Genomic DNA, 18,019 nt, shown 5'->3' with positions numbered 1-18,019 from the left:
ACCATTCAGTCCCTCCTTCCCTCAAACGAAAGAGGAAGCAAGAAAAACGGAGGAAAAGCTTCAATGCAAGAAGACCTTGCAAATCCAGAACGGCAGCCTCCTGGCAGCCTCCTTCACAGCTGCCCCGCTGCTCGGGCCTGGCTGAATGGCCGCGCTTTGGTTCAGGTCCCTGCAAAACCACCGGACACACAGTGGGCTCGGGCTTGGAAGGCACCTCTGCAGGTCACCTGCTCCAACCCCCATGCTCAAGCAGGGCCACCTGCAGCCACGTGGACACTGGGCACCACTGAGAAGAGCCTGGCTCCATCTCCTTTGCACCTTCTCTTCACATATTGAGATCCTTCAGCCAGATCCCCACAGGCCTTCTCCACAACGAGCAGTCACGGCTCTCTCCAGCTCTCCCCAGAGGACAGATGCTCCAGTCCTGCCACCAGCTTGGCTGCCATTCACTGCGCTCCCTCCACTAGGCCCATGGCTCTCCTGTCCTGGGGAGCCCAGAACTGGACCCAGGCCTCCAGCTGGGGCAACTCCAACAAGCCTCGGGCTCTCCAGCTTTCCTCCCCAGGGCCTCAGCTTCAAGCTTCCCCGGCGCCAACTCCAGGAGGATCCTGCCAGGCCATTTCTCCGGCCTGCCCAGGGCCCTCTGGAGGGCAGCACCACCCTCTGCTGCATCCCTATCTCCTCCCAGCTTGGATCAGCAGCAGACTTGCTGAGGGCACGGCCTGCTCCGCCCTGCGCATCATTCATGAAGAGGCTGGGCAGGACTGGGCCTGGACGTGACATTGTTGCTACTTCGTGTCCCAGCCTCGCATCTCTAGTGGGTTTCTGTGGCAAGGTTTGGGTAGCAGGGGGCCGTAGGGGTGGCTTCTGTGAGAAGACTCCAGAAGCTGCCCCATGTTAGATGAGGGCCCCGCTGCTGGCCAGAGCCAAGCCAACAAGCAACGACTCTGGGAGAGCGTATTAAAGACAGGGGAAAAAAACAAAAACCAACTAAAACAAACATGTCTACACAGCAGCTGGGAGAGGGAAAGGAGTGAGAAACAGCCTTGCAGGCGCCAAGACCAGTGAAGAAGGAGAGAGGAGGAGAGGTGCTCCAGGCACGCAGCCCAAGTCCCCTGCAGCCTGTGGAGAGGCCCCTGCTGCAGCAGGCTGTCCCCCTGCAGCCCATGGAGTACCACAGTGGAGCAGGGCTCCACGCTGCAGCCCGTGGAGGAGCCCCCGCTGGAGCAGGTGGCCCTGCAGTGACAGAGGCTGTGGCCTGTGCAAGACCCCTGCCGGAGCAGATTCTGGGCCAGCCCTGTAGCCCGTGGAGAGGAGCCCATGCAAGAGCAGGGGATGGAGGGGGAGCTGCTGCCCGGGGGGGACCCAGGCTGGAGCAGTGTGCTCCTGAGGGATGGAGCCTGTGGGACGGAGCCATACTGGAGCAGTTCTCGAGGAGCTGCTGCGGGTGGGAAGCCCACGCCGGATCAGTTTGGGAAGGACGGCACCTGTGGGAGGGACCCCACGTTGGAGCAGGGGACAAGAGTGACCGAGAAGCAGCGGCAGAGACCAAGTGCTACAGACTGACCGCAGCCACCATTCCCGCATTCTCCTACGCCACTCGGGGGGAAGAGGGGGAAGAGGACGGGTGGGGGAAAGGTGTTGTTGTTGTTGTTGTTGTTTCCTTTTGTTTCTTTGTTTCTCACTTCTCTGCTTCTCCTGCAGCCCGTGAGCCATCTCCCTGTGCCCTCCTCACAAGCCACGAGGGTTTCTCCCTCGAATTTTCTCTCCCTTCCCCAGCTGAGGAGGGAACGAGACAGCAGCTGGGTGGGCACCTGGCCGCCAGCCTAGGCCAAGCCACCACGGCCATTCACGGGGATGAAGAGGCTGCACCGTGGGCTTGGAAGCCCAGGGGGTGTCTGTGAGGCTGGGGGAGCTCCTGGGCCCTGCCGCATCATCCACCACTCCATGGTCTCCTAGTGACACGGAGGGAGCACAATGACACCAGTGACACAGGCGAGTCTGGGGGGGACTTTGCGTCTCTGGTGAGCGCCAGGCGTGGAGGCAGCAGCTCCTGGCAGCGAGGCGAGGCCAGGCGAGGCGAGGAGTTGCTGCGCAGCATGGCTGCCGGAGAGGAGGAGAAGGCCCCTGAGGCACAGGAGGACGGTGAGAGCAGATGCCCCAGCAGCTCCCTGGAGGTGGAGGGCCCTGAGCACCCCCTGGGGCTGTGCAGAGCCGCTTGGGCTGTGGACACCCGGGGACGCCCTGCCAGGAGCCCCCGAGCAGGCCCTTGCGGGCGTCCCTCGGGGACACCTGCCAGGTGCTCAGTGGGGGGATGCTCTCATCCATGGCTGCCGCCCTGCCTCCCCCAGAGTGCGTGCTGTGCCACCGCTCGGACACCAGCTTGGATGGCTGCGGGCCGATGTTGCAGGTGGACGGGGTCTGCGCCCACGTGCACTGCCTGGTGAGCTCCCCGCGGCTGCCCGCGCCTTTCCCCAAGCCCTTGCCTGGCACCTGGAGCCCACAGGACTGTGGCATCCCCAGCGCGCTGCTCGCTGGCTGTCACCTCCTCCTGCTGCGCTGCCAGCACAGCCTCCCCACCACGGTCCCTATCTCCTTGCCCTGAGCAGCTGCGGGGCTTTGCTGTCTTCCAGTTTCCAGCCCAGGGCCTGTACCAGCGAGGCGCCGAAGGGGAAGGAATCTTCGGATTCCTCTGCGCGGATATCAGGCGGGTAGCGGGTCGGGCAGCTCGCAAGGTGAGGGCTTTTTTGGAGCAGACGAGGCTTGTGGCAGCTGAGCCCAAGCCCTGGCAAAGAAAGCCTCGAGGCTCTGGACAAGCTCCGGGCAAGTGCCAGTGGCCCCGGCCACGTCCCTGACGGGGCTGCTGTGCTCTTTGCAGCGCTGCTGCGTCTGCCGCAAGAAGGGGGCCACCGTCGCCTGCTGGCAGAAGCGCTGCTCGCGCCGCTTCCACCTGCCCTGCAGCTCCCAGCGGGGCTGCATCTCGCAGTTCTTTGGGGACTACAGGTACGAGCTGCCCTAGCTTGGGCTGCAGCCCCCTCAGCCTGCGCCCTGCAGGCAGAGTCCCCGGTGTGGCACGCGTGGTCCCTGGCCTCACTCAACTCTTCCGTCCTCACGCAGCTCCTTCTGCTGGGAGCACCGCCCGCAGCAGAGCGTGGAGACACTGCAGGAGGGGCACACCACGTGCATCATCTGCATGGAGGTGGTGGAGGACAGCCTCTCCTACACCACCATGGTGTGCCCCTCCTGCAAGCACGCCTGGTTCCACCGCGGCTGCATCCAGGTAGGAGGCCCTTCCCTCTGCCAGCCCGCAGGGACACCATGCGCCCGCAGCGGCGTCCTGCTCACACGGGGAGTCTCTCTTCCACAGGGACAGGCGCTTCGGGCGGGCCTCAGGCACTTTGCGTGTCCTCACTGCCGGGACCGGGAGCGCTTTCTCCCTGAGATGCTGCAGATGGGAATCCGCGTGCCCAACAAGTGCGTTCCTTCCTTCCTTCCTTCCTTCCTTCCCACCCCACTCAAGGCAGGAGAGGGCACAGCCCCAGGCCCTAATCCCTCCAGGCAGACTGTCCCCAACAAAAGGGGCTGCCTGCCTGGGGGACAGGACGATGCTGGCCTGCCGCCAGGGATGCCCCTGAGCCCTGTCCCAGCATCAGCACTGACACTTGCTGAGTGAGTGCCCCAGGAGCTCGTGACCTTTCTTTCCTACTTTCTCTTGAAGAAAGCCGGCTTGGGAGCAAGACGAGGAGGAGGAGCCGGCACTGCCGCAGCTGTATGGCCGCTGCGATGCCAGGCAGTGCCTGTACAGGGGAGGCCGCGAGCAGTGGCAAGAGGAAGGGTGAGCATCCACAGCAGCAGCTCCCCGGCTGCTGGGGGCTGTGAGCCACATCTCCAGCAAGCCGTGCAGTGGCTGCTGGGGCTCTGCCCAGGCACCTTCCCCTCTGCTGGGGCGCCGTGAGCAATGGTTCTGGAGCCTTGGGGGCCTTTGTGGCGCCACTGCCTGCTGGGCTCTGCGTGCTCACCAGCACAACTTCTTCCCCAGGCCCTGGCAGCTGCTGCTCTGCTCCTCCTGTGCCGCCAGCGGGACCCACCGCCGATGCTCCGGCCTTGGGGACACCACGCAGCAGTGGGAGTGCGCTGGCTGCGCTGGCCCGGGCACTGGCACTGGTAAGGGGCACGGCGTGCTCAGGCTCGGGGCGCCAGAGCCCTCCGTGCCCTCTGCAGGCCAGGCAGGGTGGGCACATCCGCTGACCTTCCTGCCTCCCCTTGCAGCTCCCAGCTCCTCACCCTCACCACCGGAGAGGAGAGCCGGCCGTGGCAGGGTGCTGCCCCAGCGCCACAGCCCCTACAGCCGGCCACAGCCCGGATCCCAGCCCATTTAGTCAACATACCTCTCTTGTTTTCTGCAATGGAATAACCTAGTTTACTCCAGAAACATTTTCTCAACATGAATTTGCAAGTGAAACCAGTCCATGCAGATATTATTTGGGTGCTCTGTCACTAGAGGAAGAAAAAACACCACATCACAACTTCTGGGTTCCGTACTACAGTACTGAATTCAGAGTTTTCAGCAGCACACAGAGGTGTTTACTGAGTACCTTTGAAGAGAACTGAGTAGCTAAGAGATATTCCTCAGGCAGAAAGAGGATCACTTTGTTTAAAAAATTGCTGAGCTATCAAGTTACACCTGATAAATAAGTATTTCTGCCTTTCTTCTCATGTTCAGCCCAAAAGTGCCAATTTCTACTACTTTCTATAGCTGCAATTACTGACTTGAATTCTTTTTTTTTTTTTCTTCAAGTTGGTTTTACTGATATTTAAAGGTGGATAACTTAGTTGAGATGTCTCCTAAATTCCATTCTAAAATAAAATGGAATCTAAAACACATTTTAGTAGGAATGGTGTTCTCAAACACATTTATCTCTCATAAACCTGTCTCTTCTGCAGTGGTACTGTTTGTCTTGTTAATACAAATTGTGCAGTTATTGAGAATTAACAGGCTAGGGAAGAACGTTCAGAAAGAGAACAATAACAGACTTCACACTAATGGTAAGATATTTCTATCTGTTATTTTGTTTTTTGTTGTTGGTTAAGGAAACATGTAAAGACTGTGTCCCTCTCCCTCTTGAGACTACACACAATTTTTGAAGACTTACTTGAATGCAGTCACAGAAATCTCAAAGATAAGTCGGTTCCTACAAGCTTTAAGAGGTCTGATAGCTGGACAGATAAAGACAGAATGCTTTCCAATAGACATTCACTAAACACCAACATTTCTTAAATCTTTGCAGGAAGCATCATAAAAGGCATCAAAGGCAATACATGTAACCCCTCAGTATATCTTCAGGAAAAACAGTTTTCACGTATTTCTGCAGCACAAGAACACATTTATCCTCCTTTATAGTTCCTCCCAACTGTGTATCGTGTCAAAAGGAGATCTTTGCACATCTTAGTTATTTCCATTGAAATGGCACCTGAAAGGTGTTGAATCAGTAGTTTCACAAACAGAAATCTTGAACGCAGAAACAGTATGTAAGCACAGCACTAACATAAGCACACTGCAGATATTCCTTAACCTTCTGGTCAAAATGACCTTAATTAGTACAGATTTGTGAAAACAGGCACAAAACTCGAGAAGACTGCAACTGGTAGCCCCCTCTATTCTCGTGGAGACTGAAGCCATCCATGTACACAGAAAATAAAATTGTAAAAACACCATGCAGAGACCAACACTGAAAAACATACTGGATCAAAGATTCATGGTTATTTCAGGATACATCTCAAGACAAGCCTGAGGAACAGCAGCAGGCTTTGCAATGGAAAATCATATCTATTTTGGATTATACAGGAACCTTCCTCCTCCTGCTTCTTGCACTAAAGAAAAGGAGATTGTCAGATAGGTGTTTAATGCAAGACAGCTCAGCCTGACCCCAGCCCCGACCTCCCAGCACTCACTAAACCATCAAGGCAGTCACCACCTTTGGGAAGCTCAGATGGCACTGTTTTAGCACTAGACAGGCTGGAAACCAGACAAGTAAAGGGCTCATGGAGGCTCACGGATCCTCCTCTCCTGCTCAGGAAACATTACTAGTAATCAGAAAGGCAGTACATACTTGGTTACATACAGCATTAGCTCCTTAGATGCTTTGGGGCATTTTTAAGGATTACCAAGTTTTTAGATGTGAAACTATGGGTACATTTAGCTGGGTATTTGAGAAATCAAGAATTCCACTCATCACTGCTCTGATTCAATGACCTTAAACACATAATCAATGGCTAAACTGATAAATGAGAAGACTTCTTAAAAATCTATTTCTCGAGTGCTGGAACTAAATGTTTTATTCTTGACAGTTGTAATTTATAATTTAGTGACAATAACATTTGTTCCAGCTGTTCAGACCCATTTTGCACAGCAGAGAGGGAGCCTACAGTATTTCTAAAGACAGACACTTCATTTGGGTTGGGAACTGCTTGATTTATTTAGCATATCAAGTTATTAGCTAACTCAAAACAATCAGAAGACATTCTTAATGTTCATAATTAGAGCACTCATCATAGGAGCTAAGAGGCCAGAGTTCTTTAAAACTTCAGGAATAATAAAGTGCCAGATAAAGTAAAACAAACTAGTAACTTTTTATGTGAGAGTATAATTTTTTTCATGTGGTTAAATAGTTTTCTCCATTTTACCGGGATGATTCATGCCATGTATGCTCTTTGCCAGCATTTTATCATTCAATTCACACATTACCGTATCTGAATCTGATCTTTCTAGGTTTAATAATCAACATTTCTACGGTCTCTTATTTTCATCTTCACTTGCAGTCAACAAAAACTGGTTATATATTTTTTCCTCAGAAAGCTTGGTCCAAAAAAATGATTTTTTTTTCTGAGGCAGTGGAAGGTGAAGGATAATTTCTTGATTCCACTGAATGCTGGTTTCTGCACATTCAATAAACATCACTGACGTTTATTTTATCCACAATCTCCCATATAAAATGGCAGTTTGGACACAGTGCCAAAAATTTACCTTATAACACCAACTATGTGATCCATGAAATTTTATGCATAAAATATGCAAACATTTAACTAAAATTATCTGGTTTATGACCAACTGAACTGTACTTTCAAATATTTCAAGGTGTATGAATATTGTACTTGCTCACCCTTGTTCACATAACTCCCAGAGAGCTCCTGCATTATCTAGGGAGACAAACACTGAACTTCTCCAGAATATAAGCAATTAGAAAATTAAAATTTGCACTGATTTATTTTGTAATATCTGTATTTCCATGTTTGTCTCCTGCTTGAAAATTCAGCTACCTAATGAAATTGGCGTATAACAAAATTGAGTCCACCTTTGTCTACTGCTTTTGGAAATTACTGTTATGAAATAACTGCTTATTTAAGCAGTATATTGTGTCGTGATATGAATAAGCATTTTCAAGGCTATTAAAGATTTTGAAATTATATGTGGTGCAAATTCATAAAAAAACAAACAAACAAAAAAAAAATCAACACACCACAAGGGAAAGAAGTCCATTTTTAACCATCAGGACCTTAGAAAAAGCATGCAATTGTTCCTGGTAGATAGTTTATTATATTTTAAGTATTTCTTATAGTCTCATCTCAAATAGGTGGCAAGTAACAGAACAGAAAGACACAGACCCAAGCTCAGATCTTCTCTCCAGCGAGACAAGTAACAATCCTTGGTAGGGACCTGTACTCTTCATCTACGTTTCTACATTTGCAGCAGCAAAGTGCATCCAAACCATCATTATAAAACACTGATCTTCTTTTTAAATAAAGAAGAATTATTGATTATTGAGCTTTAAGGTGAATAAAAAATAAAGTTGAACCTTTCTTAGTTTCTCTGCTCACAAGTGTTCAGCCACTACTGACCTACTCCGTGTATACTAGTGACACCATAAAGCCTGAACAACTACAGGTCCAACAGGCTTCTTGAACAGCACTGCAGCACATGCAACTACTTGGTACCGGGACTACACCTGTGAAAATTTGAATCACATATGATTACAGCTCTTAGGTCCAACTTTGAAAAGTGCATTAAGATCAGTCTTGTGTCCTAACCAGAGGCCACACAACCTATCTTACCTGCACATCTTTCGGTGAAGGGAACACCAGCAAGGTACTGAAGGGTATCAAAAACACAGTCCAATTGCACACCTCTGAATTCTAAAAACTAAGTTACCTGGATATAGATCAACAGTGACAGCCAGGCACTCAGGAATGCAAAACCTCTCAGCTTTTTCAGGACAAATGAAACTCACCAATTCCCCAAAACATTTTCCATCAAATCACTCAAATTACAAGGAACAGCATTTCCTTCAGATAAACACACCATTGCTAGCACCTTTCATGTGCTGACACGTGTTCTCACTAGTCACTTAACCCATTAGGTCTGTACCTGCACCAACTCTCAGCTTTCATCTCTGAATGGAACATGAAAAGACTCTTCAAAGAAAAAATTCAATAGTTTTGGAGATTTTTCATCCTCTAGTTGTATATAAAGGGTTGGTATATTCTTTGTAATTTTGTCCTTTTTTTTGCTTGGAATGCAAAAAAAAAACAACACAGCCTTTTGATAAAGGCTGGCAGTGGCCCAGCTTTAGTTGTAGTTGTTTGAATGTTGTAAAAACACATGGGATGCTCTTGCTTTTATCTTTTGGCTTCTGTAGTCTTTTAGAATTACGTACAACATTTTGATTTTCAATATACTGCTGAAACCAAAACACAACATTCCCATTTCATTGCTCAGGGCTACAATTTCCTGCCGCTGTATCACTGTTCCCCAGCAAGACTGCAGACACAGCCTGGATTTCTGCCTGTCTGGGCTGGGGGTGCAGCCATTCACACGTGGCTGTGGAAATGCTCGCAGACCTTCCCACTGCTCCCCGCACAAGCAGTGGCTCTGAAGTAATGACAAAATAAATTTACTCCTAGAAACTGAACACAAGCAGCTTGGGCAGGATAAGCAGCTGTCGACTCTCATCTGCTTGATTTCTGACCCTGAATTAGCACTAACGACAACGAGCCGACATATGGATGGGAGGCCAGCCCTGCAGTTAACAGCTCCATTAGTACTCGGTTAAGTTTCCCAAATGACATCAAGCCACACAAGACAACTACAGCAGGAGATACAAACATCCACACAGGCCACTGTGTGCTGCCTATGACTGTGGCCAAAACGAGGTAACCTGGAAGGAATGGAAGACTGGGTCATACGAAAAGCAACACTCACCCTCAACCAGTCTCCTGCCAGCTTAATGCTCCCCAGCTCTTGCAATTAGAGACATCTATCTCTACCTATTAATTTATTTCATAAAGCCCTTTTCAAGCTTTGAATCAGCCCCACTGCTTCTCTCCCCTCACTCAGTTTTAGTATGAACAGGGCAGACTGGGGAGCCACAGGCTCCTACCTGCACACTGGTATTCAGGAGACAGGAGTTCTGCTTTAAAACTAGCACATAAAGAATGTAATGCCATGCCAAATTTGCTCTCCATTATGCCCTAATAATTCTAATATCTGACAAACCTATAGGGCCACTCCTGAACACTGAGATGGCATTTATATCACAGCCCAGGAGTTTACTCAAGAACCAGCTCAGAGTCCACCCCTCACTCTCTCAGATTCACTCCTCCTCCATATACATCACATTACCTACACCACTTTTCATTTGTATTTTACTGCAGTCACTCAGTTTCATTACGTTCTTAAAAAAAATCTTCAGTCACCATTAATAATTCAAAGTTATTCCGTGCAGTCATGAATGACATCAGGAATTCCAGCTCTTAACAGATCGCTTATGCATATGCACACCACCACAGGTCCCAGAACAGATACATCTGCTAACTCATTAGAAAGGCTCCAACATTTTGACATCCGACTTTTCTTTCCAAAAGCCAGGCTAATTCCTGACCTTGAAAGAAGTTCATCCCTGTAGCCACCATTTTTTAATTTTTTCTTCCAATACACTATGACTAACAATTTTTCCTTTTACATATCTCAAGCTCATCAGCCTGTGGTTTCCTCTTCCACCTTTTAAGAAAGTAAGGTCAAATTTGCCATCTTTCAGTCCTCAGGTACAAGTACATTTATGCATCGCCACATCTTGGTTAGTCTTGCTATCTCGTTCTTAAATTCCTGCAGAAAGCTGGGGTTAATTAACAAACTGCTTAGCAACTTTTTCTATTGGATATATAAATTCCCCTACAAATTATTAAATTTGAAAGACATTTCTTAAAGAAGAATTCATCAGAAAGAATTCCATCTTGGGAACTACCAGTTCTTCCCAATGAGCAACAGATGCAACGAATGAATTTACCAGCTCTACAGATTATTCTGGCATACTCCCCAATGCTGATGTTTTTGAACATTTATATTTTACTAGTTCTGATGCCTGTTTACAAGTGGTCCTCCAACTCTTTTTACAGTATTACACCTTATTTAACCTGACAGATTTTATAAACCTTTTGTATTTTCCTTATTTAGATAAAGCTTTAGGCTTTAAAAGTACTCTTTCTTGCTTTCAACAGCAACCACTAATGCTGCTATTAAGCACTCACACATCTTTTTCTGTCCTTTCTGAACTATTTCTCAGTAAGGGGGAAACATTTATTCTCTGCCTCCAGTGTAGTATTCATGCTACCTGTAACTTTCAGTTTCCTTTTAACAAACTGGCACGAGCTACTTCTCCATTTCCACATGCCTCTTGAAGCTGAGCATGGCTGCAGTAGATTATTTGGCTTCTGTTTCTCCTGCAAAGATCCTGGAAATACTTACATTATTTCTCCTGCCCCAGAGTAGCTCTTGGACTAACATTTTGAACTGGGCTTGTACACTATTCAGCACTAAGTCAGATGTAGCTTTCTTGCTCAGGGAAGTAGAGTTTATGTCACTGTGACAGGGCCAAAAGCAAGGAGAGTTTTCACACAGTAATAGGGCAGCTCCAAACACTGGTACCACAGCAGCATGCTCACAGGACAAACTTTACTTCCCTGCTCTTAGAAGTGAAGTAGGCTCAGCTCTGCACACATCCTACCTGTCACCAGTTAGCGAGGATGATTGTATCAAGGTTGCCTGGGGAGAGTGTTTGCCAGTTTCTTTATCAAGGCATGAAGAATCCCAGAAACAGTTCACTACTGTTTCTGTAATTCTGTGTAACCTTAGTTTTACTCAAGTTAACAAAGTTATGCCAATCTAAAGCTGAAGAAAGATGGAAAAGCAGATTTTTTAAAACCCAGTATGCATTGCTAACTTATTTTTGGGTGCTTCCATCTTTCTTCATAGCCTGTGGCCTTGTTGCATCATCCAGCACAACAGTGTTTTCAAGGCTGTACAAATAAAAGCCTGTGAATATGATACTGTACTGACATTCAAGATGCAATTTCTATTTCTGTCTCTGCCACAAACTTGCTCTGTGACCTTGAGCAAGTCATCAGATCTCACTGACTCATATAAATATCTCTGAAAAAGGGTACGGCAAAGCCTTAATAACTGGAGATGATTATTATATGCATAAATCCTCCTCATCATTTTTATCCCTATTTTCATCACTTGCTATTTCACTTTCATTCCAGATATGAAGCAGAAAGCTCAGTGGAAATACACCAAATAGATACCATTCCTGTGGAAAAACACAGGCCACATTTACTGTGACTCCAAGTTCTCCCGCACGAGGGTACCCTCCAAGCTGCTGCAAATACAGCTTCGCAGCAGTGAGGAGAGCTGGGGGGACACGCACCTGCTGAGGCTGCAGTTCATGATGCTCACTACAGTATCAGGTCATGCAAAGTAAGGAAGAGACTGACAAAAATCTGTTGTCAAGAGCTTACAACTCAAACAGACAGTGTGGGGAAAGCAAGTAGAAGTGTAGAAGAAATAACAGTGACCTGGCCAACCATGCCTACTAGCCCCAGTTAGCTAGGGAGCACACATCTTTTGAGACAGCCAGGGCAGCACCTTGCCTCCTGTTATGTCAAATTGCACCCTACAATCTCTTAATTTAGGCTTTTCCAATACATCTTATTTTGCATTTTTCTCCTGTTTTCTTTTTCTTTTTTTTTTTTTTTTTAAGTAATCTATATTGCTTAGAAATAAATAGCCTGCAGTACAATTGCTTCAGCTTCATATTTTCCATGTGATTTTTATTCTATGCAATCAGAGGACAAATCAAATGGAAAACACAGAAAACTCTTCTCTAGAGAGCTTTCTGTCCTCCAGCTGCAGTTACTCTGCAGAATGCCTTAACAAATGGTCAAGAAAAGTTCTGCTTCTACTCGGTGAAGCCAATGCTAAATTGTTGATGACAAGGCTTGTCGTAAATAAATGTAAATGCATGTAAACACCAGGTTTAGCCAAAGGGATCACCTAACGGAGGGAATTGGATTTTCTAGATAGCTCAGATGCCACAACATTATGAGGAAGAGCTGATGTTGAATCATCAGCTGTTACTGCAATGAAAATGGAGCTCCCTATCTCTGCCTGGCCTTCCACTTAATGCCTTTCACTTATCACTAATGAAAAGCAGCACATTGTGTATGCTGCTGTTCCTACCAGATGCCGGCTGGGGAAGGGAAGGAAGGACAGGCAGGATACTTTGCCCACTTAGAAACTCCTTCGCAGGAATCCTAGTGGTACTCCCAAGGTCATCACACATCACTCCACAAACTCTTCATTAGTACTGCACTCTGTGTAAAGGCTTTTAACAGAAGGAGATCACCTTTGGTTATGTTTTGAAGCTTCCCTGGTTGAACACGGAAGGTATTTCGACCCACTCATACACTGCTGAAATACCAATCTTCTCTGTTTGCTGAGACAGAATAAATAAAAATTAAAGTTCACACTCCTAAGCCTTCAATAATATTTTAAATTCCTCATGCTCTTCAGAAGGCAGTTCTTCCAGTGAGTGACTTCACTGATCTCTCCTGACTCTACATACATGCCAGGAGGTTTGATGCAAGAGCAGATTATTTCTATTAAATATTCTTTAATAGAAAATTTTGCATGGCAACTAGGATTCTTAAAACATATTACAGGAATGAGGAAATACCCCTCTTCTAGAGTACTCAAATATTTATTCAGATGAAATATACATGCAATTACAACCCTGGATTCTGCACTAGTCTGCCACACACACACAGAATGTGTGAGAGCTCAGCAACATGTTTTTGTCAAGGTCTGTGGTTTTATGCCATATTTACCGATATAGAATCCATGTGCCTCCTTTGGTATTTGTAATAAAATAAACCAAACATAGCATATCCTATAATATTTTAAGAAACAGTTTTAGCCATGATTAATGTTAACATTACCTGAGAGCCACTAGATGGTGCTGTTAAAGACAGTATGGAAAGTTACTCTGAACCAATCATATAATGAAATAAGATTTAAAAAAAAAAAAAAGTGTTCTTAAAATGCTGATCCATCAATTCTATGTTTATTAAAACATCAAGGCTGTTACTTTGCATGGCGCATTGTGACTTTCTTTAGAAAAGTGGAAAAAAAAATTAAGTGTTGAGAGCAATGAAGTTCAATAACTCTGAATAAAGTTTCTATGAGCTAGATTCACCATCAGTGACCTTTTAGGCATCTGGCCATGGAAGAGAAAGCACGATTATGAGAACCATACCTACACTCTCGACACGTTGCTGCGGCAGAGATAGCATGCAGGCTGCTTCCAGCCCAGCTCAAGACATTCACGTGAAGTGCCGCCTGGCACAGCATACTTGCTATTCAGTGTCTTCAGCTAGCTGCAAAGGAAAATGCTAGCAGCCGGCATGAAAATCAAACCATGTTCCCTTCCAACACCCACAGTCAGGGAGGAAACAAAGCCTGTTTGCACTGGGAACGCACTGCCCTGCTCTCTGGCAGGCAGGCCACGAGGCCTTTCCCTTGCTCCTTGCACAGCAGCAGCTGCAGAGAAGGCTCCTCTGCACCGTGCGCCTTGGGGTTGGGAGGCCAGGCCCTGAACTCCCTAGACCTGAGCGGGTTGGGGGAAGAATTTTATCCAAAAGGCATTTCAGAAAGTATATAAATTACCCTGAAGTGATGACTGCAAAAAACAGGCTTCTAACATTTGGGGCCTTACTGGACTGTAAGAACGTGCTTCCTTTCACCCACCTTGACCATTATCTCTAAAACCTTCAACGGGACAAGCAGGAACGCTTCCAGCCCCAAGTGCCCACAGTCCAAGGGCTTCAGCACTGCACAGGACACCAGGGAATACGAATTTAACCTCTCGTGTGGAAAAAGCAGTGCAGTTTGGGTCCCCCGCTTCTCTCAGCCAAATGGAAAACCAAAACCAAACAAACTACAAAAAAAGCATCAGCAAACTGCAGAAGCAGGATCCACAACCTGGCCCTGCGAGTGGCATCCCCCTGCCAGCACAGCCACCCACCCTCCCCAGGGGCTCCCTCTCCCTCCGCAGCAGGGTGCAGCCCCCCAGGCCTGGCACAGCCAGGCAAGCCCCAGGCCCACCATGCTGCCAGGTAGCCAAGACTTATTTTATTTTTATTTTTAAATTAATACCCCTTCCAGGGCTTTGACGGCAGCTAAATGGACTCCTTCAGGACAGCTATTTTAGACACCTATATGCCAGCCAAACCTCATGTCAGCACTTCTTTTGGTTTGTGTTTTTGTCACTTCAGAAAAGAAAGCTGTACGCTAAAATACAGCATTTTCCAAAGCCTGGAATTCACTGGCCATCACCTAGTTATTTCAGACGGACTTCATTTCTACCTTTTTGCCCCTTGACTAACAAAATAACAGCTGTAAATATTTCATGAGAAACAACTAGGTCATTCCCCTCTTGCACCCGCTTCATCACCTAAGCACAAGCTGTGCTAGATAACCACAAGCTGTGCATGTGGGCAGAAACAACCTCAGTGTTTGCAGCCCTTACACCAAAGAAACCTCAAGTGCATGGATACAAAATAAACAATAGACTGGGGAAGTGCCTTTGTTAGCATAGTGAGTTTAAGAATTAAGGAAGAGATACAATCACCTCAACTTCCACACAGATTCCATGAGATATAAAGTTATACCGCGTTTTCACCATAGAACTAGGTGTTTATTGCAGGTAGGAGAACCAGAGAGGCCGAGTTAGTTATTACCCCAAGAATCTTTGACAGTTTACTCTAAACCTTCTCTAACTTGTGACGGTGAGCCTGAAGACAGCTCACAACTGTAAGTTCAAAAGCATGTATGTGGACTATAATAAATATTGCTCACCACCTGAAATGTGTTACCAATTGCATGTACTTCAGTGGATTGCAGTCCTGGCTATTAACAGTTTAATAACAGTTCTGTGAATTAGCATTAAATTACAGTGAATGTTAGTGAAGAGGTTCTAATATTTACATTAGTGCCTAATGAGTTCCCCATAATTAATATAATTACACTGAACGGCAGAAATTAATATTCAACCAATTATTTTAAAGAGCTATCCTGTATATGTAGAGACCTTCTGAAGACATCCTCCCAATAACAATAGAGCATTTCATGAAAGCACAGGCCCCAGTTCTGCTATGAGCTCTGCAGGAGGGAATTTCATTGCAGAATCAAGGCATGGGCCCCCACTGAAGTTTTGGAGTAAATTCATTTACCTAATTTCCTAAGCACTCACCTTATCTCTTTATGCTTGCCATAGAAATACTCCAAGACACAGCAGAAAACTAATAAATCCCACATTCCACCTCAGGCATGACTTCTAACATTGTAACACAACCCAGATAAAACAGCAAGGGACATATGGCACAGGCGCATAAATTATTTTAACTGACTCCAAGGATCCCACCAGAAATGGTGAAATACTTTGCTTATAGCTCCAGACAGTTCGTTTCATAAGGCAGAAGGATTAAAAAATTAATAATAATACTTTTTACCTGAGAGGAATGTGCAAAACCCTTGTCCTCAGTCCTGCAAGGCAGACTTCAGGGAAACACACAGATAAGCCGTCTGAAAAGTCAGGTATCTTCAAAGTCCCCCTAGTGACAGTTTAAAGATGATTACTTTGAGTAGCCATATTCAAACATGAGCCTAATGCTTTTGTCTCAATTTTTCAAAATATTTTGTATTTGGAGATAGCTGACCCAATTTTCCACTTGTTTGTTTAGGAGCTATTTCATCTTCAATCAAAAGACAGATCACTTTCTTTCCTCGCCTGCTATGTCATGTTTAAATATGCACCACACTGCCGTTTCATTTTTCTACAGCTAAGCCTAGACGAGGACTTCAGAGATACTATCCTTCAGAGAAACTGATAGCACTAAGGGCAAAAGGTTAGGTATGCAAGTCTTACATATTAAAGGATAATTAATCTTGCACGCACTGCCATCGCTGCTATGTCTTCAGACATTAGATCCAGTTCTGCTTCCAAGAGAGTGCAATTTATTGTTTTAAATAGCACTTGGGAAAAGAGAAGCATCTCTCTTCCTTTCCACCCACTCCCCCCACTCCAAATCTACTGGAAGTTAATTTCGGAGTAAACAAAAACCAAACGAAATTTGTCAGCCAGCCCACACAGAGTCACATTATACTCTAAGAAAGCCTGTCTTATGGTGGAAGAACAGACATGAAGTCTTCAAGCTAGCATTCAAAGAGAAGGTCTCATCTTGAAAGATGCTCCCTTAGAATAAAACACTGCCCCGGTGTGCCAAAGCCAAATGCTACCTTTCTGAAGTGTATCTGCCTATTAAACACATTAAAAAAAAAAAAAAGAGAGAGAGAGAGATTAGCATAGCAATTAATGATTTTCAAAGGAAAAGGGCTCCTTGTTAGCCAGCTCTTTTAAATTTGCTCCCCAGAACTCCTTACTTGAGGCAGCCATTCCGTCCGGAGCTGGGGAAGTGCTTGTGAGAGAAAGCAGTGGGCACAAATACTGGCTGGCAGATGATCATGCTCTCCCTCCACTATCCCTTCGCCTCCCACATCCCCCAAAGCATCTGATCCTAAGCTACTCAAGGACATCCTCCAAAGCAGTTCTGCTATTGATATTCTCTCTGTAGTAACTTTTTCACTTGTCTGCTGCAGCTACTAATGTTACATTACTCTGCAGCTACTGGTATCTAAGAAATTGAGTCCTGCCTCACTGTTTGCTCTGATGATTTCCCATGACAGCAAATGCTCCACGTTGTTTATCTGTCATGATAAACGTTTCCCAAACATCATCTGAGCGTGCTTCTTCTCGTCAGCATCAGTGAGCACTCCCTTATTCCTGTACTGTCAGACAAGGCGAGCACCGCACTCCTGATGTGCTTGCTGTTATGCATTCTCTTACTCAGCTGGTACGAAAGAGAAGTAAACCACCAAGGGAAAACGGGAATCCGGGAGATGCTTGTAGAAACAGCCAATTTAAGACCATCAGTCTTGCAATCCTGGGGCTTCCACTTAAAACAAATGGAATTACCATCATCGCAAACAGCAGTTAGGCTAATCAAGAGTTAAATAATAAATAATCCAACAGGGTAAGATCAACCATTCTTCAAGTCATCCCACGGTCTACATGTGGATAGAGGGACTGTCTAGAGAAAAACTGGGTGAGAAACCCATTCTCTTGGGTCACGGAATAAGGTCAGAATTGTGTAGGGGGTGGGGGGGAGACCAGGGACCTCAATTGTAAGCCATAGTTTCAGCAGTTTTAGACCATCTGAAACAATACCATGGGTATTAGGTGCAGAAGGGAATACACATGGACATAAGCATAGGCATCCATCACAGACCCCAACGTCACAGAGGTACGCGAGCTCACAGCCCAAAATTTAGCAACAGAAAGAAAATTGTCTTAACTGTCCCACATCACTCCATGCACACCGTCAGTGGCCCTAATCAGCCTTGGTGGGTTGTTGTAGCAAGATCACATTCTATAGAGCACAAGTAGCTTAGAAATGACAGCTTGGATCAAAAATCATCCCTTCAACATAGAACTCACTCTACGTCTATTACTGCTGGCAGAGAGCAAAGTCATGGTGCTCTTCCTGCCCAGGCTCAGTTCCTGCAGCACGA

General features: G+C 46.4%; 2 protein-coding genes across 5 annotated transcripts in view; one reads left to right on the top strand and one right to left on the bottom strand.

Moving 5' to 3' along the window:
* Window positions 1–18,019, bottom strand: part of OTOS (otospiralin) — a 439,145-nt gene that overhangs the window by 223,076 nt on the left and 198,050 nt on the right. For 2 of the 3 annotated variants that reach the window (XM_072042617.1, XM_072042619.1), the window contains exons 1-2: window positions 16,832–16,932; window positions 15,901–16,002 (exon numbers count right to left, since the gene is read on the bottom strand). The gene's annotated coding sequence lies outside the window, so the exon portion shown is untranslated. Of the gene's footprint in view, window positions 1–15,900; window positions 16,003–16,831; window positions 16,933–18,019 lie in introns of those variants that run through there. The other variant, XM_072042616.1, reaches the window with a different exon arrangement.
* Window positions 3,164–5,294, top strand: LOC139998586 (PHD finger protein 7-like). Of its 2 annotated transcripts, XR_011811488.1 has the most exons (5): window positions 3,164–3,280; window positions 3,368–3,474; window positions 3,719–3,835; window positions 4,040–4,164; window positions 4,270–5,294. XR_011811488.1 is itself a non-coding variant. In XM_072042622.1 (4 exons), exons 1-4 carry the CDS (start codon window positions 3,194–3,196, stop codon window positions 4,377–4,379), a joined length of 633 nt encoding a protein of 210 aa, XP_071898723.1. In that variant the 5' UTR covers window positions 3,174–3,193; the 3' UTR covers window positions 4,380–5,294. The 2 variants fall into 2 exon arrangements, 1 of the variants encoding a protein (XP_071898723.1); XM_072042622.1 differs by having other exon boundaries at window positions 3,174–3,474.

This window comes from Anas platyrhynchos, chromosome 9 (assembly GCF_047663525.1).
Source record: "Anas platyrhynchos isolate ZD024472 breed Pekin duck chromosome 9, IASCAAS_PekinDuck_T2T, whole genome shotgun sequence".
NCBI classification, from domain to species: domain Eukaryota; kingdom Metazoa; phylum Chordata; class Aves; order Anseriformes; family Anatidae; genus Anas; species Anas platyrhynchos.
Note: the sequence above shows the minus strand (reverse complement) of the source record. Positions and strands in the feature narration are given on the sequence as shown.